General features: G+C 36.3%; 1 protein-coding gene across 1 annotated transcript; it reads left to right on the top strand.

The window, feature by feature from the left end:
• The first annotated feature begins 2,826 nt into the window (after positions 1-2,826).
• Positions 2,827-21,160, top strand: LOC108698916 (vomeronasal type-2 receptor 26). The gene is made up of 6 exons (XM_041573909.1): positions 2,827-2,975; positions 9,910-10,201; positions 12,563-13,198; positions 16,128-16,352; positions 17,625-17,748; positions 20,115-21,160. Exons 1-6 carry the CDS (start codon positions 2,827-2,829, stop codon positions 21,020-21,022), a joined length of 2,334 nt encoding a protein of 777 aa, XP_041429843.1. The 3' UTR covers positions 21,023-21,160.
• The last annotated feature ends 1,255 nt before the right edge of the window (positions 21,161-22,415 follow it).

Raw genomic sequence — 22,415 nt, forward strand, 5'->3', positions numbered from 1 at the left:
ATTGTTGAAGCATCACTTTTCACGCAAGAAAACGGCGGAGAAAGTGCAAAGGATAACATCAAGGAGTATCCTGCTTGGATGTCACGTCTAATACAGTTAAAATTGCTAGATTTATTTTATTGATGTTATATTTTACTTTTTACTATCAAAATATGTGAAAATGATATTCACAAACACTATGGGGCAGATATAGGGGCAGATTTATCAAGGGTCGAAGTGAATTCGAGGGAATTTTCAAAGTTAAAAAATTCGAAACTCTAAGTAATTTTTGGATACTTCAACCATCGAATAGGATACTACGACTTCGAATTTACTTAGACTTCGATTCAAAGTAAAAATAGTTTGAATATTCGACCATTCGATAATCGAAGTACTGTTACTTGCTTACTGTTACTGCTATGTTAGCCTATGGGGACCTTCTACAGCATTTTTTGAAGTAAAAATCATTCGATCGTATGATAAAATAGTTCGAATCATTCGATTCGAACGATTTAATCGTTCGATTTTACTACGATCGTTTGATGGCCAAATTCACTGAAAAAAAGTTCAAATTCGATATTAGAATTATTTTAATTTCGAAGTATTTTTAACTTCGAAATTCGACCCTTGATAAATCTGCCCCATATTGTCGAATTGATAATTTAAAGTAAAAAAATTCGAATTTCGAGCTATTTTTGAGTACTTCGACTATCGAATAGGCCAAAATTAGATTTGAATTTGAAAAACATTTGACTAATCGAATATTGAAATTTATCATTTTCTGCCTCTTGAACTTCAACTTTGACCATTTGCCATCTAAAGCCTGCAAATTGCTGTTTTAGTCTATGGGGGATCTTCTAGAACCTATTTGGAGTCATTTGGTGGAAATTTTCGAAAATCGAAGTTTTTTGGGGCAAATTCTTCAATTCAAATTGGGACGAATGTGGTAAAACTTAGATTCGAACGATTTGAAAACAGCCTATTCACCTGCAGAAAAAAACTTCCTGATTTTTTTTAAAATAAATTTCGGTTGGTCATTTTTTATTAGAATTTCAAAGTTATGGGAGTTCAAAAAACTCCCATTACTTCGAAATTCGACCCTTGATAAATCTGCCCCTATATGTCCAATTAATTAGGGAAGGTCTCTGTCATGTTTTGCACAATTTAGCACTGGCGAAAGGCAATCTGTTTTGAAAGATGAAAGTTTGGCATGTTACTGGTGAAGGTGAGTGAAGGCCACCACAGATGGACAGATATAATGTACAATAATAATTGATTTACATTTCAAAAAAAAAGTATATAAAATAAAATATGTTATGTGAATACTGAAATTATAAATTCAGTATGAATATATAATGTAGTATGTTACTTGGAAATTATTTCAATAAACAAATATTAAAACATCTATCTGTCCTTGTAGAATTCTTATTAATGCAAATCCATTATGCAGGTATGGGACCAGTTATCCAAAATGTTTAGGACCTGGGGTTTTCCAGATAAGAGATCTTTCCATAATTTGAATTGCCATACTTTAAATCTGCTAAAGGGAGACTAGCTTCCCATAATGGGTCATTGCTTTTAGCCAAGTTAGGTCTCCAAAATTTTGATGAGACACAAAAGTCCCCAAGCCTATTACCTCAAACCTCAATGGTCTACGATGACTAAGCCTAATTCTAATGTCATGAAATCACCTAAGAGTTGACTATCCCCACTTACCTGTTTTGGTTCTACAACTTTGCAGGGCTTCTTAGCCCCGGAGGCTCATGATCCACAGCTGTATTCCCATGCCTCACAAGATTGAGGCCATCTGTCCGAGTTCGGACAGACAAATTTCTTTTCAGATTTCATTTGTTTTTGTAAATTAAAATGTTGCTATACTAACCCTTGTTTTTACTAGTGATGTTCTCCCAGTACTACGGAACTCCATATCTCATTTGGGTCAGATGGTATGTTCTCTTCTTGCTGTTTTGTTTTAGATTATTTTGTGAGGTTCTTATTGTGTTTTATGATCAAAGTGGTTGTACGAAATGTCTCACTATTTCTATATTTTGAATTTGAATGGATGCATATATGGCTATTATTTTGGTTTTCAATGTATAACATGCAGAAACCCAATGCAAGGTGTGTTATCCATATTTCTATAGTTCTTCTTTTACAGATAAAATGGCGGAATTGACTACAATTTCTTATAATATTAGAGGACTAAATTCTCCTACCAAAAGGTCTATAGCAGCTAAGTATTACCGTAATCTTAAGGCTGACATTATTGCACTTCAGGAAACACACCTTGCAGACGGTTCCCCGTTTCCATACTTGCATAAACAATATTCTCAAGTTTACTATACCACTTTCCGTTCTAAGCGTAGAGGGGTTGCTTTTTATATAAGATCAGCCTTAGGGTTTCAGACAACTAAAGTCATTAAGGATCCTAATAGCCAATATATTATATTGCAGGGTACAGTATTAGAAAAATTATATACGCTGGTTAATGTCTACGCTCCCTCTGAAGGTCAAAAAGCCTTTTTTCATTCTCTTTTCACTCGGATGAGCCAGCTTACTCAGGGTACTACTATATTGATGGGAGATTTTAATACGGTAATGTCTTCCACTTAGAACAAAACTCCTTCGTCTAGACTGTATACTCATAAACCCCCTGCAACATTCACTTAATCCCTTAAATCCTTAGCTCTTATAGATGCCTGGCGCTCTTTACACCCCTCTACCAGGAATTATACCTTCTTTTCTTACCCACACAAGGTTTATTCCCGCATAGACTATCCCAACAGTGGAACTGAGGAACTGAACTCATTTTATACCAAGTATTTCAAACGAAAACATCCTAAATAGATGACGGAAGAAGCAGGAATTGATATCTCGACCTTAGATTCCTTAACCACTACATTATTGAAGCGCCATTCTTGGGTAGCCAAATTTAGCGGCAGATGGTACTATAATACACCAAGCCAGTTGTTACCAAAGCATCCCAAAAGAGACAGGTGTGGAAATAACCTGGTATTAAACCCACAAAAGGCAGTACCCTAGCTGTTACACAGATGAAGCCATACACCAAAATGTGGTAGAGGGCCCTTTATGATGGACCAAAGCCCATCTAATGAAATGATTTTAAAAAGACAGATGTTGCTAGAAGCACTAGGTACATTTAGTTGCAGGTGGTCCTTCATGAAGAACCAAGGCAAATGAACCAAATCCTTCAAAAAGGCATATGCTGGAGATTAACATCTCAACCTTCTTATAAAGCAGCATCCTTAACCTTACGCTGTTGTGATAGACGTCTTATGCATTTCAGGAACACCACTTAATAAACCCTATGATTAAAGGGTGTTCCTGAAACGCGTAAGGCATCTATCATGCTGCAGCCACTTGTGTTTAAATGAACACAAATGAAATAATAAATAGTGTTTTTTACTTGTAAGGGCAGTGTGCTCTAAATGTTTTTTTGGTTTTCTTCTATATCCTGTAGTAAGACTGGCTTGCATGAATGTCTCCTTATAATTGTTTGCAGTGAGCAATCATAAAGATTTGTATGTAATTTGCTATGAATTAAATTGACCCTGTTTTCCTGCTGCTCTTTGTATAATTTTACTATTTCATTGCTTTGAAGGTAATTGAATGTAGTTTGACTTGGGAAAAGTGAGACAATGCCTCACCATTCCTGAAGAGTTTGAGGAAGAAGAACTTTTAAGAATTCTACAATATCTCTTTCAATATTTTTTATAGGATTCAAGGAGGTTTATGAGCTGCAAACTCACCTGAGCTAAATTTTTGGGGTGAAAAAGAGAGCTGATTCAAGCTCTGCTTTATGGCTCATGGCAAAAAGGCATATTCATGCCCAGATTTTTTTTGATTGGCAGAGAAGCAGCCTTTTTTTTATTTGAGCTAATTCCTCCTGAACACTAGAAGAGACAAATTGGCTCTTACATCCATTCGATATTGATGTGAACTTTGACTCCAAAGATCATTGGAGTAATGGGAATCTGTGACCCTTCCCAACATATCTGAATCAACAGGAGTATTATATTTATAAAAGCACGAGTATGGCTAGATATATATTTTTTCAATTACTGAGCTTTCCCTGGACCCACCCCAATAAACACAGAACCCATAAAAGATTAACATGTGCCTTCTAATTAAAGTTTTGGAGATTGTTACAGAATGTAAGACACTCTAGGTACAGAATAATGAAGGTTAGGGAGGCTTAGCCTCCTCAAAAATAGACCATTTACCAATTGTAAGACTGTAGTCAGAAGCTCTCACATGGTAGCCTCCCAAACAAAAATGGCGCCCTCCTATTCTCAGAAATAAACTATTTTACACTCTCTATTGATTTATAAATTCTGTAGAAACAACAATGCAATATATACATTTTAAGCTTTAGAAAAACAGCCAAAGGGGTGCTCAGGGCTAATTGCTATATGATGGTATAAATAATAAAATGTTTCACTTCCTAAACTGGACCCGTCTTTTAATTATTGCCTTTTGCTTTCCTTATAGCTGCACCACCCTCAATCCCCGGGGAAGCAGCCCTTGCATGAGGGCTTATAATTAAAAGAGAAAAATTACAACGACATCTCGTCAAAGGTTATTTTGCCTTATAATTATATTATTAAAACTACTATTATTTTTTTTTGCTTAATCATAAAATATTGCAGCACAGTTCCCGATGGAGAGCCTGAATTATTATATACTGTGATATATATACACATCAAGTTCCTTTATTTTAGCTTTTATGGTAAGAGGTTTATGAGTGACATGTGCATGCGTGTTGCTTTTACACTGCTCTAATACACAGGTATTTTAGAATGAGAAACATTCTTAGAAGTCTTGTGATTTTGTTGATGTTTTGTGATGGGATTTGCCAAACTCCAACATTTGGTTGCAGACCTGGGACACCGTATTCTCAAAGACCATTCTATATGTCGGGAGATGTCCTTATTGGTGGTCTTCTTGATATACATATATATTATAAAACAGAAGCATTTTATTTTTCGAGCTCTCCTCATCTTCAACCACGAAAAATAAGGTCAGTTACTAATTCCTTGTGCAGTAAATCACATATTGTAACTCTGACAGTAGTGGCAATGGCATTACTTTATTTTATGCCACATACACTTAAATATATCAAACAAGAAAAAGGTTTTAGTCCACAATAATAACAGAAAATGCAAGTCATTTTAAAGTGATTATTAGTGATGGGCGAATTTGTTCTGTTTCACTTTGGCGAAAAATGAAACCCGAATTTTGACGCCCGCGTCAATTCTGACATTCGTCTCAATTTTGACGCTGGCAGTTATGTCAATGGGAGTCCGAATAATGTTGACGCAATAGACTTTTCTGACATGCATCCAAAATTTTCACTGCACTTTTATGAATTTATTCGCCAGCGGCAAAACGCGAAAATTCACCGTGGATTTGTGCCTGATGAATTTATTCGCCTATCACTAGTGACTAGATTTGACAAATGAAAGGAAATTTAAATCAACTGAAAGCAGTATTTGTGCCCTCTGCACTGCTGGCCTGATTCTTGGAACATTGTAGCAGAAGTCAGCTCTTGAAGGCTCTGTTTTCCACAATAGCTTGCATGTGTCTTTACAGGTCATTTAAAAATTGTAATACGTGTTTATTGCAAAGTTGGAAGAGGGATATCCTCTTACCTTAGGCATTATTGTATTTGTGGTTTTATAACTCCTGGTGCATATAGTGACTATAGTCAGCAGCTCTCATTACATACTCTCACAGGTTTTCCTTCTGTCAAGTGTTTCGGTAGTTGCAATGATATATTGCTCAGCTACAATCTCATTTAAAAAATGGGCATGTGCACAAAACATAAAATTGAATGAAATTGGTAAATTTAATGAACATGGCCTAAGCATCTCAACAGGAGAATACTGTATGAACATATTCAACATGTTCATACTACTTTATATATATATATATATATATATATATATATATATATATATTATATATATATATATATATATATATATATATATATATATATATATATATAAAAATATCAAAGGAGTGAGGTGCACACCAGGAACCTTTGAAGGGTTAAAAAATCTTTTCTTTATTTAATACATCTTATAAAAACAGGTCAACGTTTCGGTCTTTGCCTAAGACCTTTCTCAAGACCATACACACAACATTTAAAAAATTCAGTGAATAAATAGCTAAAACCAATTACACTCACCCAACCCCGTGTTCTAGAATGACCCATGTGATCGGGATCACCACTCCCCTTGTGGGGGCTGTGCTACCCATAAAAACCGTGTCAGACTATGGACAATATTGGTGCTTCAATCAGACTAGAGCTTTACTTAAAGGAAAACTATACCCCCCAAACAATGTAGGTCTCTATTAAAAGATACTGAGTAAAACAGCTCATGTGTAAAACCCTGCTTCATGTAAATGAACCATTATCATAATAATATACTTTTTTAGTAGTATGTGCCATTGGGTAATCATAAATAGAAAATTGCCATTTTAAAAAATAAGGGCCGCCCCCTGACATCGTAAGATTCACTGTGCACACATACAAACCACATGTAAGGTCACATGAGCCAATTAACAGACAGAGTTCTGCCTTTTGCTTCAACACTACTTCCTGTTACAGTTAGTGTTGTAGTATTTCTGGTCAGGTGATCTCTGAGGCAGCACAGATAGAGTCACGAAATGGTGGTTCAAGGCAAGAGATGTAAAAGGGCAATATTTACTTAAATATATATTCCAGTTTGGTAAGATTCTTTAATATGTCATTCAATTTGATATAAACTATCTGTTGCTTAAGTATTCATTTTGGGGGTATAGTTTTCCTTTAAGGCTACATTCCTGGTAATAAAGTAACAAAACTATTCAATTGTCACTATCATGTCAAAAAATGTATCAATAACTTTTACAAATGTGTCAATAACTAGACCATACATTGTTACTTTACAACTTAATTGGCTGCCTGCCCAGATCTCCTCAGCGTTGATTCAAAAAACATAAAAAAACAAGTGTTCGTTTAACCCTGTCGGTGCCAGAGTGTTCAGCTTCCTGATCCAAAACACCTCTCTCTGGAGCAAAATTTTTGACCTGTCACCCCCTCTCCTAAGTGGGGGAATATGGTCTATGGCTATGTAGCGAAATGTAGGTAACCTATGGCCGGCCTCCAGAAAATGATTTGCCACTGGCTTGTTGGTGAACCCATCTCGAAATGCAGTACTAATGGCAGATCTGTGGCCGTCCATGCGTAAACGCAGTGTTTGGTCTGATTTCCCCACATACGACAAACCACAGGGCAAGTTATTAAATAAATTATGTGTGTGGTTGTACAGGTAATGTGATGTTTGATCAAATACCGTTTACCGGTTTGTGGGTGTAAAAAACTGTTACCTGGTGTCATAAATCTACAGGAGGTACAATTCGGACATCTGAAACAGCCTGGTAAATCATTACGAAGCCAAGTACTCCGTCTACTTGAATAACACCCTACTGGGGCATTGGTTATGCCCCAATGATCCTTAATCAGCTTTTTGGTCTTATTAGATCCAGTCATATATTTGGTGCTATAAATAGATTTAGGGTGATTATTCGTTCCTACCTTTGGAGCTGCCACTCTCTGTTTCGCCTGAGATAGTGCCTGTTCTAAAACGGCCTGGGATAGCCCCGATCGATAAATCGTTCCCACATACCTCTGAGTTGTTGTTCAGCCAGGTCTGGGTCCGAGTTGTTCCGAAGAAACCTACAGAATTGTGATATGGGCAGTGACTTTTTCATTGAACTTGGGTGACAGCTGTTATACTGTAATAAAAATTTTTGTCTGTAGGTTTGAATTGAACATGATCACCCTGTCTCCACAATTCTAAATCTAAAAAGTGTAATCGATCCGTATGGATTTCATGGGTAAATTTAACTGGACTGTTTAGCCCATTCAACTCTTGAACCATCAAATGAAACTCTTCCTCCGTGCCCCCCCAGATGATAATGACATCATCGATGTAGCGACGGAAGAAGAGTATCTGGTCCCCATAAATTGGCACAATTGAGTGTTGCTCAAACTGATGCATAAACAAATTGGCGTATGAGGGTGCCATCGCCGCCCCCATCGCCGTGCCTGCCACCTGTAGGAAAAAATCATGCTGGAACCGAAAATAATTCATGGTTAAAGCCAATTTTAGTAACTCCATCACAAACGGTATTGGGGGACCATCGTAAAGATCATATTGCTCAAGTGAGAGTCTTACAGCCTCTAGTCCAGCCTCATGCGGAATACATGTATAGAGGCTCACTACATCCAAACTGGCCATCCAGAGGTTAGTTCCTATCGGCAAGGCCAAAGTCCTTAGACTTTCAAGCAGGTGGGGTGTGTCCCTCAGGTATGTGGGAGTATTCTGTACAATCGGTTGTAAAATCTTATCCAGGTATATACCTATTGGATGTAATAAAGACCCCCTACTTGAGACTATCGGACGGCCAGGGGGTTTAAGAAGACTTTTGTGCACCTTAGGCAGAGTGTACAGGATCGGGCAAATAGGGAACTCCTGTTTCAAATAATCTTTCAGAGTTGAATCAATGATTCCATCATAGAAAGCCTGATCAAGTACAGAATCTACTTGGGATTTAAATAATTTCACAGGATCGCCAGATTACTTTTTATACACCTTTCCATCGGATAATTGGCTTAGTATCTCATCTCTATAGTCGGAGTAATTTAGAAGTACTATACCCCCGCCTTTATCCGCTGGGCGTATCACTAAACTTGAATCCTCCTGGAGAGATTTAATCGCTACACGTTCATTTTTAGTGATATTCTGTCTCATCCGAGGACTAGGAGTAGTAGTTCTACAGCGTGTTTAAAAAGTTTGATTGTAGGGTGTATACAGGGAGGGGTAAAGAGACTTCTCAATTTTAATTTAGTGTGATCCACAGTACTCCCGGACGGATCTCTTCGGAACAACTCGGACCCAGACCTGGCTGAACAACAACTCAGAGGTATGTGGGAACGATTTATCGATCGGGGCTATCCCAGGCCCGTTTTAGAACAGGCACTATCTCAGGCGAAACAGAGAGTGGCAGCTCCAAAGGTAGGAACGAATAATCACCCTAAATTTATTTATAGCACCAAATATACGACTGGATCTAATAAGACCAAAAAGCTGATTAAGGATCATTGGGGCATAATTCAGGCGGATGCGAGCTTGAGAGATGTGGTCCCTAGGGACCTTATGACGTGCTACCGACGAGACACTAACCTTAAAGATCTTCTGGTTAAAACAGACCCAGTAGGGTGTTATTCAAGTAGACGGAGTACTTGGCTTCGTAATGATTTACCAGGCTGTTTCAGATGTCCAAATTGTACCTCCTGTAGATTTATGACAGCAGGTAACAGTTTTTTACACCCACAAACCGGTAAACGGTATTTGATCAAACATCACATTACCTGTACAACCACACACATAATTTATTTAATAACTTGCCCTGTGGTTTGTCGTATGTGGGGAAATCAGACCAAACACTGCATTTACGCATGGACGGCCACAGATCTGCCATTAGTAGGTGCCATTAGTAGAGGTGTTTTGGATCAGGAAGCTGAACACTCTGGCACCAACAGGGTTAAACGAACACTGTTCTTTTTTATGTTTTTTGAATCAACGCTGAGGAGATCTGGGCAGGCAGCCAATTAAGTTGTAAAGTAACAATGTATGGTCTAGTTATTGACACATTTGTAAAAGTTATTGATACATTTTTTGACATGATAGTGACAATTGAATAGTTTTTTAGATTGACCTATACTAGATATACTATGACCTGGATGAATGAAAATCTTCATAGTCATTGCAAAATGTTATTTTTGGGTTTAAGTTCTATAAAGAATCAGCATTCATTTAAAATATTTAACCTGCAACAACATTTTTCTTTTTACAGTATGCTTCTTGAGGACTTTTATAACTTTCTTAGCATAGTATTTGCTGTGGATGAAATCAACCGTAACCCCAATCTACTTCCCAATGTGACTTTGGGGTACAATGTATATGACTCTTACGTTGATCTCTTTAGAACGATCCAAGGTGCTGTTCGCATCTATTCAGGAAACACAAAGCAGTTTCCAAATTATAACTGTGATAAATATGGTGTTTTAGCTGCTGTCGTTGATGGGATGGCCTCTTCATTTTCTATTCAGTATTCTAATATATTTGGAATGTACAAGCATCCACAGGTAAGTACTTCAGAGAAAGGTCCCTTAAAATTAGCAAGGAGGATCAACTGTTAAGATCAATAAACCATTGATTCTTCCCAATAAATACAAAACTATTAATTGAACTAATGTCAGAGCCTTTAACTATGCCAGGGTTCTGTGTCCCACTAAACCAAAGCCCTGTACATCATGGACCCTGAATGATAGGTTTAATAATAAGATGTAAGTATGGTACCTCAAAGCACTATGAAAAACATACTGTTATGCAGAAAATGTGTAGTAGATAAATATGCTATCAAAAATCTTAGTACCAAAATATACTGGCTGCAATTTTTTTGGCTTAAAGTTACTTTTAGTATGTTATAGAATGACCATTTTTTTTCAGATGGTCTTCATTTTCTATTTTTTATCATTTGCCTTCTTCTTCTTCTGACTCTTTCAAGCTTTTAATTGGAGGTCACTGACCCCAGCAGCCCATAATCAATTACTCAGTTAGGCTCCAATTTTATTGTTATTTTTTTGTATTACTGATCTTTCTGGTCAAGCCTTATCTAAATTTCCATCTCTCATTCAAAGCACTGCCTGGTTGCTATGGTAAGTTGGACCCTAGCAACCAGATAAGCTGCCGAAAATTTAAACCCGGAGAGCTGCTGAACAAAAGCTAGATTATTTTAAAACTGCAAATAAAAAGTGAAGAACAATGGCAAATCAACTTAGAATATAAACCTCTGCATCATACTAAAAGATAATTTAAAGGTGAACAAAGTATTTTTGTGTCACATTATTTCCTATCTTACTTTACATTATCTTATTTTTCTTATCTTATTTCCTTATCTTACTGTTAAAATCATATTATTACATTACATTATGAAATGTCTAGAATATATAAGGATAAATAAAAAGATAAATAAAAAGAGCAAGAGAGAGATTAGTGATAGCTACATTAGATTAGACATTAGATAGATAGACAGACAGACAGACAGACAGATAGATAGATAGATAGATGGATACAGGGGCGATCCTGGCCCCTCCGCCGCCTGAGGCAGCAGCAGTTGCTGCTGCCCCCCCTCCCCTGGAAATTCGCTCTTAAAGTACCAGGAGCAACATTTTTGCTGCCCCTGGTACCTAGTGGGGCGCTGCTGCCTGAGGCGGCAGCCTCAACTCGCCTCATTAGCGAAGCACCCCATGATGGATAATATATATATAATAGATAGATAGTTGTGAGATACAGAATTAACAGATTTCACAGAAATGATGATGTTTTTATTCTCTAACAATATGAGATATTTACAATCAATCAGTTTACAAAATTCTTTACAAATTACCATTTATTTTAACGGAAAAAAAAGCTAAATTGTTATTTAAAAAACAAACTTTGCAGATATTAAACAATCTGAAAGGAACAGTAACATGAACATTTTTAAGTGTTTTAAAGTAATAACAATATAATGCAGTGTTATCCTGCACTGGTAAAACTTCTTTGTTTGCTTCAGAAACACTACTGTTTATATAAATAAGCTGCTGTGTAGCAATGGGGGCAGCCATTCAAAGGAGAAAAGGCTCAGGTTACACAGCAAATAAGATCTGTAGAACATAATGGTGTTATCCACTATTTAAAGGACCAGTAACATCAACATTTTTTTAAAAAAAAGTTCGCTAGTATGCCGCAAAAAACCCACCAAGACTAATTAAACTTTAAAATCGCATAGCCTTTATTAAGAAATAACTTACCGAAACTCTGTGCTCCTCTTCAGAAAAGGCGATCCATTGTGCGGTGCTCGATTTATCCTCCCTGCCTTCCTTATAGGAGATAGCCAGGGAGGAGAAATCGAATGCTGCACGATGGATCTTTGCCGTGGCCTTTTCTGAAGAGGAACACAAGCAGAGTTTCGGTAAGTTATTTCTTAATAAAGGCTGTGTGATTTTAACGTTTAATTAGTCTTGGTGTTCTTTTTCATGGTATACTAACTAAAAATTTTTATGTTACTGGTCCTTTTACCTGTGCCATACAGCTTCTTTTCAGTTTCCACCATGGCTACACAAGCAACTTGTTTATATGAACTATAGTAGTGTTTCTGAAGCAAACAGATCCATTTTACCAGTGCAGGGCAACAGTACATGATATTTTCATTACTTCAAAACACTTTAATTTTTTCAAGTTACTGTTCCTTTAAGCATGAAAAGAATTTGTTGGTATACGTGTAGATGCTTACCTTCTTGAATCACATTGATATTGTGCCCCTGAATTATTACCAGCATCCAATAAAGCAGGTTTCTAGAGTACATACAGCCACCCTGAGCAAGGGCAGTAGTTGCTTTCACTTTATTTAAGTGCATCCTGGGTATTAAAGTCAACTACTAAACGGTGTTATTTTCCTGTAGATCAGTTTCATATCTCAGGATCCACTTCAGGGTGATAAAGTGCAGTTCCCCAATTTCTACCGTGCTGTGCCAAGTGAGAAGACCCTTTATGCTGCAATAATAGCCTTACTGAATCATTTCGGCTGGACCTGGATAGGCATTATATGCCCAGATGATGACAGCAGTATAAATGCCATCAAGGAAATTAAAAAGATGTTTGAGGGAAATGGGGGATGCATTGAATTTATTAAAGTTGTGCCATCTATTAACGACTACAGTTCAGAAAGGATCATGGACATTACAAACACCATTAACAATGCCACAGCAAAAGCCATACTTGTCTATGGGTCTAAGAACTATGTTTACTATCTGGAACAAGGTGTTCATATTACCAACATTCCAGGAAAAGTCTGGATCCATACTGCAGAATCTAGCTTCCGAATGTTAAATATAGTAAATGGAACAAATGTAAATGGCTCTCTGTATTTAAACATGCATAAAAAGGAAATTTCATATTACATTAAATTTATCCATGAAGTTAATCCCAGTCGATTTCCTAGTGGAAAGACATTCACTACTTGGTGGGATGAATTATGTGAAAACCGATGCCCATTTAATCCAAGGAAACGGAACTGCACAGGGGTGGAAAGCGGGAGGGTAATTGAGTATTCACATTGCAATCTCAGATTCGCAGCCATGAGCTATAGTGCATACAATGCTGTGTATATAGTGGCACATGCTTTGCATGATATGTATCAACAGACACTGAAGGAAAGATTAAATGACTCCAGAAAACTCAAATTCCAGGATTTGCAACCTTGGGTGGTAAATTGAAATGTTTATCCTTCAGAATAATTTACACTAAGGGGGTATTTATCAAAGTCTGTATTTATCTCAATGTTTTCTGAAAAAAGTCTGACCTAATTCGCACTGATTTTTTCATCTTATTCATTAATACACTTTACGAAAATTTTGTTTGTGGGAAAAAATAAAGATTGTGAAAAATATGAATTTTAGGACTTTTTTTTGGAATTTCTCTTATTGCACGAAACCCAGTGCAGATTAAAGAATCTTTGGGACTTCTCCCATTTACTTATATGCAACCTCAGCAGGTCTGAGATGCTGGATTTTCAGATTCTGACTTTTTCCATCCTCGGGGTATAATATCTTTTTTTGTGATTTTCTTTTCCCCCACAAAAAATTCAGATTTTATACTAAAAAAACCCCACAAATTTTTTGAGTTTTTGCCATTCAGAAATCTTTTGGGTTTTTGGCATTCAGAGTTTAGTAAATAACCCCCTAAAATATATAAAGACAAAGCGCTCTGATTATAGAGAGGCTGATTGTGCTTGAGATTAACTATCATAATGCTGTCTTCGAAAATGCCCTATGTGTCATTGCCCTTATATGAACTACACATTAGCTACTGTTTATGGCAACATAAACAATTGTCATATTGGTGATTTAAGTTGTGAATTTTACCTTTTTAAAAATTACCAAGTTCATCAGTTGTTTCTTTATCTCTTTAACGAGATCAAACAACGTGAGAAACTAATGGTCTATTTAAGCTTGTTCAATCCAGCCAATATTGTTAATAATTTAGATTTAATAATGTGCCTTACAGTTAGATGGTAGTGGCAACAATGAATAACGGGCAAAATCAGAGTTGCCATGGGTAATTACTTATGCAAAAAATATTTCTTTAATAATGAAGATGCTGTGTGAGAAAGGGGGCAAAAATCGGTTCCATTTGGGATTATTTTTTTCTATATATAAATATTCTAAATTTAACAATATGTTACTTCTGCTACTAATAATGATGATAATAATATGTCAAGGGATAGCCAGACAGGACCATGTTCTGATATCCTGCTAGAATGTTACAATTATTTGTTCTGCAAAAAGAAACTATGAGGTGCTGGTTGGCTTACTCTTTAAGTTACATTACTTTCACATGAATCATTTTGGAAGAGAGACATTTTGAGATATAATTTCTAAGATGATCTTCCAGGTATGTATATTCTTTTACAACGTTTCTAAAACTGAGACTTTTGGCAGAGAGCCCAGAATGGCAGGTGCACTTAGATAAATTTGTAACAATTTAATTTGAAACTATTGTAGCTATTTAAGATAAACTCTGACTTGCAACTTAAGGGGAAATTCACCTTCATTAGCAAAACTGTAAAAACACATAAAACCTGAACCCTTAAAACCCCAGAAATGTGCCAAATTTTGTAAAAAGGCTGTATGAGCAACCTGTGACCTAAAAAAGTTTTCAGGGTCGAGATAGAGAAACCTTTACATAGTACTGTGATAGGGTTGCGTCTTCACAAGATTCATTTATCAGTTATGTTTCAAGAACCTCCCCGCATTTGGAACATTCCATTAATGTTGGGCACACACAAGCCAAATTATAGCTTATTTTATACTAATTTGTATTTTCATACTTTTACAGCAGAAAAGTAGTGATGAGTAAACTTGCAGCATTTCACTTCACTGCAAATTTCTTAAAACTATAGGAAAACTTTGAGTCAATGGCAAAATTACTTCCAAACATGGCGACCATGTTTGGGGGAGGGCTGGAAAGGGCTCAGATCCCATTGGTTGATGTGAAAGTCAAGTGGCAGATAATAATGATATCTAAGGGGCAGATTTATCAAGGGTCGAAGTGAAAATTCGAAGTAAAAAACATTCCAATTTCGAGCTATTTTTGTCAAGGGTCGAATCAAGGGTCGAATTTCGAAGTAATGCCTTAAAGGGGTTGTTCACCTTCCAAACACTTTTTTCAATTTAGTTGTTTTTAGATTGTTCCCTAGAAATAATGACTTTTTCCAATTACTTTCCATTATTTATTTTTTACGTTTTTTCCAAAATCTAAGTTTAAAGTTGAATGTTCCTGTCTCTGGTGTTTGAGTCTGGCAGCTCAGTGATCCAGGTGCAGATTCTGAACTGTTACAATTTTGCAACATTTAGTTGATACATTTCTCAGCAGCATCTCTGGAGTATTAGCAACAATTGTATCAATTCTAACAGCTGCCTGTAATGAAACCCAGAGATTCTGCTCAGCAGGGACAAAGATAAGAAATGTATCAACTAAATGTATCAATTTAGAACAGTTTACAGGATCGGCGACCCCCCCTCCCAGAGCTGCTTCAGAAGGAGAGAAATGACACTTTACACTTCAATATTAGAAAAACCGTGACACATAGAAAATAGAAAGTCATTGGAAAAAGTCGTTATTTCTGGTGATCTATCTGATAACAACTAGTTGTTTGAAGGTGAACAACCCCTTTAAGGGGCAGATTTATCAAGGGTTAAATTTCGAAGTAATGGGAGTTTGTTTTTAATTCCCATATATTTGAAATTCGAATAAAACAGACCAACTGAATTTATTAAAATAATCAACGTTTTTTTTTTTTCGGGTGAATAGGCTGTATTCGATCGTTCGAATCAAAGTGAGATCAAATTCGATTTGAAATATTGTACACTGAGAATCATGACATTTTATTTCTACATTTTCCTCCTACAAAATGAAAATAATTCATATGTATATTCTGACTAAACCTTATTCTTTCTTGTCTTTTAGTTACACCGTTTCCTGAAAAAAGTCAACTTTACAAACACAATGGGCCAACAAATTTATTTTAACAATGATGAAATATCTTGCAGATATGATATTTATAACGTGGTCTACTTACCGAACAGGACAATCCTATCAGAAAATGTTGGAAGTTTTTATTCCGACGCACCCCCAGGAAAACAAATGGCTGTTAATGAGAAAGCAATTATTTGGGAAAATTCTTTTTCACAGGTTAGTTTTATGTGTTACATTTTAAATAAATTGTGAATCGCTGCCACTGGGCAAAAGTAAAAGTTCTTTGCTTGTATCAGCATCATCGTTCTGCAGTCATCATATCCCACATAAAATAATAGCACATTCTCTGACTCTCCGAAAACTTGATCTGCACTTGCTCCATATGATTCATATCCTCTAAGATTAAACCACATACAATTTATACAATGTAGAAGGGTACAAAGTATTACTGCAAATTGTATTTTGCTAATACTGGTACAGGACCTGGTATCCAGAATGCTTGGGACCTGGATTTTTCCTGGATAATGAATAATTTGGCTCTTCATACCTTAAGTCTACTAGAAAATAATTTAAATAAACCCAATAGGCTGGTTTTGCTTCCAATAAGGATTAATTATATCTTAGTTTGGATCAAGTACAAGCTACTGTTTTATTATTACAGAGAAAAAGGAAATAATTTTCAAAAATGTCGATTATTTGTAAAAAATGGAGTCTATGGGAGACGACCATTCCATAATTCAGAGCTTCCTTGATAACGGGTTTCCAGATAACGGATCCCATATCAGTACTTGATTTCGCAATGCTGTTCCCATGTGATTTGGGGAATACAGACAGTCCCCGGGTTACGTACAAGATAGGGACTGTAGGTTTGTTCTTAAGTTGAATGTGTATGTAAGTTGAAACATATACATTTACTTATTAAATGCAACTTAGACAGATATTTGTCTTAACACAATATTTATTTTTAACTTTCTGTGCTCTGCAGTAGACAACACTCACCAGAGGGGATTGGGGCAGGTGGTTTATTAAAGCGAAGTGCTAATAAAAGTCAAACCATAGTATGTTACTGTAATAGCCTCTGTTTGTAAGTGTGAGTTGTATGTAAGTGGGGTGTATGTAACAACAAGGTTGTATGGCATGAGTAACCTAATGGCAGAATGCAATTTCGTCTTTTGGTCTGCCACTGGTCATTTACTATAAAGAAAAATAAGAACTGTATTCTAACATAGGTTTATACTAATTAATTTCAAGGGATTTAGAATATGCTGAAAAAACAAAATAAGACAAAATTATTTAATGGAAAAATGTTATGAAAAAACACAACCTATTTATCTGTGGTTTGGTCTAGTAGCTTGATATTATATAAATGCAGCATCCCTACTTTGTTTTTTAAAGGCCACCATCTGACCCCTAAAGCATAAGTAAAATACCATAATTATAGGTAAATTCAAAATATAACTTTACAGCTGTCGATGTTTCTTCAAGTAGACTCCAAGATCTGTGTGCAGTGGAAAGTGCCCACCGGGAAAGAGAAAATCAGTCTGGGAGGGGAAACCAGCTTGTTGCTATGATTGCTTGCCATGCCCAGAAGGGGAGTTTTCCAATGAGACAGGTAATTTACTACTATTGTAGCAACTCAGTCCATTATACACACCAGGTTACAGTTATTTACGATTATTTAAAGGGATATCATTACTTTTTCATTGGTTATATTTCATTCTTATCTTTTTAAACAGATATCATAAGTTGAAGCGTGCATTAAAAAAAACATCTGTAGAAGCTAATATCTGCTAGAATTCTTTGAAAAATGCCATTTTTGTAAATATCAATGAAAGCAGCCCACTCACTGTTCTTATCAATCCCTTCTACATAAACAAGCAGGCTGCCTGCATAGTTTTGTTAAAGGGGTTGTTCACCTTTGAGTTAACTTTTAGTATTTTGTAGGGAGTGATATTCTGAGACAATTTGCAGTTGTTTTTCATTTTTTATTATTTGTGGTTTTTGAGTTATTTAGCTTTTTATTCAGCAGCTCTTTAGTTGGTAATTTCACCAATCTGGTTGCTATGGACCAATTTACCCTAGCAACCATGAACTGATTTGCATAAGAGACAGAATATGAATAGAAGAGGGCCTGAATAGAAAGATGAGCAATAAAAAAGTACCAGTAACAACAAATGTGTAGCCTTACTGAGCATTTGTTTTTTCAGTGACCCCCATTTGAAAGCTGGAAAGAGTCAGAAGAAAAATAATTACAAAACTATAAAAAAATAAATAATGAAGACCAATTGAAAAGTTGTTTAAAACTGGCCATTCTATAACATACTAAAAGTTTAAAGGGATTCTGTCATGATTTTTATGTGTTCGTAGTTTTTATTTCTAAATTACACTGTTTACAATGCAAATAATCCACTCTACAATATAAAATTTCATTCCCGAAACAGCAAGTGTATTTCCTAAAAAGCAGGTAGTGTTCTGGCTATTTCTTTAAACGGATGACACCTGCATGGTACTATTGTTTATTTGTCAATAAATGTCATATAAACTAAACAACGATGCTTGTGAGAGTTATCACACATTTTTTTCTTGGTTAAAAAACATGCAGATTGCTTTGGAATGAATCCTACCCATTGATTAGCATGGGGAGCCATGAGCTCAGAAATGACTGATTAAAATGTTTCTACAGATCAACCTACTCAGCACTTAGTACGGCAATAAAAGTTTGTAAAAGATCTCCTATGACTAAGCGCCGGCGGGTGCGAAACGCGTAAGGTGGGATATGTGGGGTAGTATGTACTAGATACTGTTTTAATGTGAATAACAATAAATTAATATTTTTTACTTGAAGAGGCCTTGGGACTTATATCGTTTTTGATATAAACTTTTTTGCACTGGATGCACTTGTAATATGTTAAATTGGTTTAAAGTAGAGTAAAGACTACCTCTAAGAGGAAAAAAATGGTGAAATGATGCAGCCCATTCTTTTACCCCAGGCTGGTACATTTTTTGCAAAGAGTGCCTAACAATTAGGACCCCCTTCCAATGAGTTAACCTTTCTTTGTACTTTAAGAGTATCACACAATCATAACTAAAATCATTTACTAAGTAAATACACTATACACTATTCCTTCTGAAAGATCTCCCCTATATCCACTGCAGTTCTAGCTGAGGGAGGCATTTTGGATTTCACTGGCTCCTCCTACCTATATCTTCCCAGCCAGTTGTAGTTCTGAAATCTCACACACGCTCAGTTGAAATTCCTTGGTGCTTATTAACCCTTCTAAGCTATTTTTAAATCAGCCAAACCTGTGTGTTAGCTGCTGTTCAGTAGTGCTGCCACCTGCTGGAAGTTAGTGTGTGCCCTTCATTTGCATAATAACATCACCAGCAGGGGACAAGATAGGGAAATCTCCTGATACTTCTAGTGGAGGAGTTTACTAAAACAAGGCATTCTGGGTAGAATACTTAAGTCAGTGCTACAATCTGAGCATGCTCCTGAAATCTGCATGTTATAGTCTCTGTTATAGTCACAGTATGGCCTTCCTCAGTGAAAGAACCCATTTGACAAAGTAAGGGATTTTTAAAACCTGCAGTTTTTTTCAAAAAACTATATATATGTAGTTTGATTAAACGTGGTTAGCTTGTACTGGTCAGATTCTTAATATGTGTTTGATTTTGGCTGTGATGGGTGCCCTTTAAGAAAAAACGTACTAGTTACAACTACCAGCACTAATGGTTGAAATTATTTGCATTTTAGTAAATGGATGCCTTATAGTTTAAAGATCACAGATGAAACATAACAGCTGTTTGGGGGTGGGATGTATTTGTGACTCCTCTAGTTATTTGGTTAAACTAAGGTGATTCAATGTTGCAGAAGATGAGACATTTTTGAAGTCAAATCTATAAAGTATAAACATAGCCGTATGTCCATGTTTGATTTATATATTCATCCAACATAATATTATAACATTCATTTTATAGATGTGGATGTGTGTACAAAATGTCCAGAAAACCAGTGGCCCAATAAACAGAAGACATCCTGCAGCCTGATGGACATAACATTCCTGTCTCATAGTGACCCAATAGGAATTACTCTGACAGTTATAGCAATAGTATGTTTCTTTACCTCTGCCTGGGTCTTGGGAATATTTATGAAGTATCAGAACACCCCAATTGTCAAAGCAAATAACCGGGATCTCAGCTACCTTGTACTGATATCACTAATGTGCTCCTTCCTCTGCTGTCTGATCTTCATAGGCCGCCCAGAGCAACTGACTTGCTTCTTACAGCAAGCTATTTTTGGAATAACCTTTACAATTTCTGTTTCTTCCCTTCTGGGCAAAACATTTATTGTTGTGGTGGCGTTTAATGCGACCAAACCAGGAAACAATTTAAGAAAATGGGTTGGGGCTAAAATTCCCAAATACATTGTCATAACTTGTTCAGCCATTCAAGTGTGTATCTGCCTCCTATGGTTGGTTATATCACCCCCTTACTCATACTATAACAAGGATTCTGAACCCGGAATAATCATAGTTAAGTGCAATGAAGGATCAGTGACTGCCTTTTATACAATACTTGGATATCTGTGTCTATTGGCTTCTGTGTGTTTTGTTGCAGCTTTTCTTGCTAGGAAATTACCCGACACTTTTAACGATGCCAAGCTGATCACTTTTAGTATGTTGGTTTTCTTTAGTGTTTGGATCTTTTTTATTCTTACCTCCCACAGTGCCAAAGGCACATCAACGGTGGCAGTGGAGGTATTTGCTATCCTTGCATCTAGCTCTGGATTATTGGCATGTATGTTTGTTCCTAAATGTTATATCATCTTAATAAAGCCTGAACAAAACATGAAAAAGAATATGGTAAGAGGATCTGCTGTCAAATAAAGTGTCAATGCAATTAATTAACAAGGGGGTTAACATTTCAGAAGGCGTAAGAAGTCAAATTTTAGCTTTTGGACTGCTGTGGATTCTACTACTATAACTATGTGTAACAATGAAAAACAATTGTGGGTGTTACTACAATGACTAAGCCTAATTCTAATGTCATGAAATCACCTAAGAGTTGACTATCCCCACTTACCTGTTTTGGTTCTACAACTTTGCAGGGCTTGTTAGCCCCGGAGGCTCGTGATCCACAGCTGTATTCCCATGCCTCACAAGATTGAGGCCATCTGTCCGAGTTCAGACGGACAAATTTCTTTTCAGATTTCATTTGTTTTTGTAAATGAAAATTTTGCTATACCAACACTTGTTTTTACTAGTGATGTTCTCCCAGTACTACGAAACTCCATATCTCATTTGGGTCAGATGGTATGTTCTCTTCTTGCTGTTTTGTTTTAGATTATTTTGTGAGGTTGCTTTCTCATTGTGTTTTATGATCAAAGTGGTTGTACGAAATGTCTCACTATTTCTATATTTTGAATTTGAATGGATGCATATATGGCTATTATTTTGGTTTTCAATGTATAACAATACCCAATGCAAGGTGTGTTATCCATATTGCTATAGTTCTTCTTTTACAGATAAAATGGCGGAATTGACTATAATTCCTCATAATATTAGAGGACTAAATTCTCCTACCAAAAGGTCTATAGCAGCTAAGTATTACCGTAATCTTAAGGCTGACATTATTGCACTTCAGGAAACACACCTTGCAGACGGTTCCCCGTTTCCATACTTGCATAAACAATATTCTCAAGTTTACTATAACACTTTCCGTTCTAAGCGTAGAGGGGTTGCTTTTTATATAAGATCAGCTTTAGGGTTTCAGACAACTAAAGTCATTAAGGATCCTAATAGCCAATATATTATATTGCAGGATACATTATTTTTTTTGAAAGTTACGTTTTATTTCCTTTTGAACACAAATAATCATACATACATTACAAACAGTTGAGCAGACTGACGCAAGTAAGGTACACAAAGTGGGTGTAAAACATAAGTTGACTCTGTGCATACTAGGGTAAGCATTGCTACTAGAAAGAGATGGAGTACTGTTATATCATAATGGCTAAGTTATTTATCAGGCAGGTCAGGGCGAGTAAAACCTCCATCGTTTCTGCCTAGAAGGCTTGTCCAGTCACGGCTCAATCTGGGGGATTCGGATCTATGCCACGGGCCCCATATGTTGTCAAATTTCGTCAGGGCGCCCCTGGACTCATAGGTAAGTTTATAAAGGGGTAATACACTGTTAACCAGGTGCACCCAAGCTCTAAGAGAGGGTGAGAGGTTGCCCATCCAGTGCATTGCTATAGTTTTCTTTGCATAAAAGAGGAGG

This window comes from Xenopus laevis, chromosome 8L (assembly GCF_017654675.1).
Source record: "Xenopus laevis strain J_2021 chromosome 8L, Xenopus_laevis_v10.1, whole genome shotgun sequence".
Taxonomy (NCBI): Eukaryota; Metazoa; Chordata; class Amphibia; order Anura; family Pipidae; genus Xenopus; species Xenopus laevis.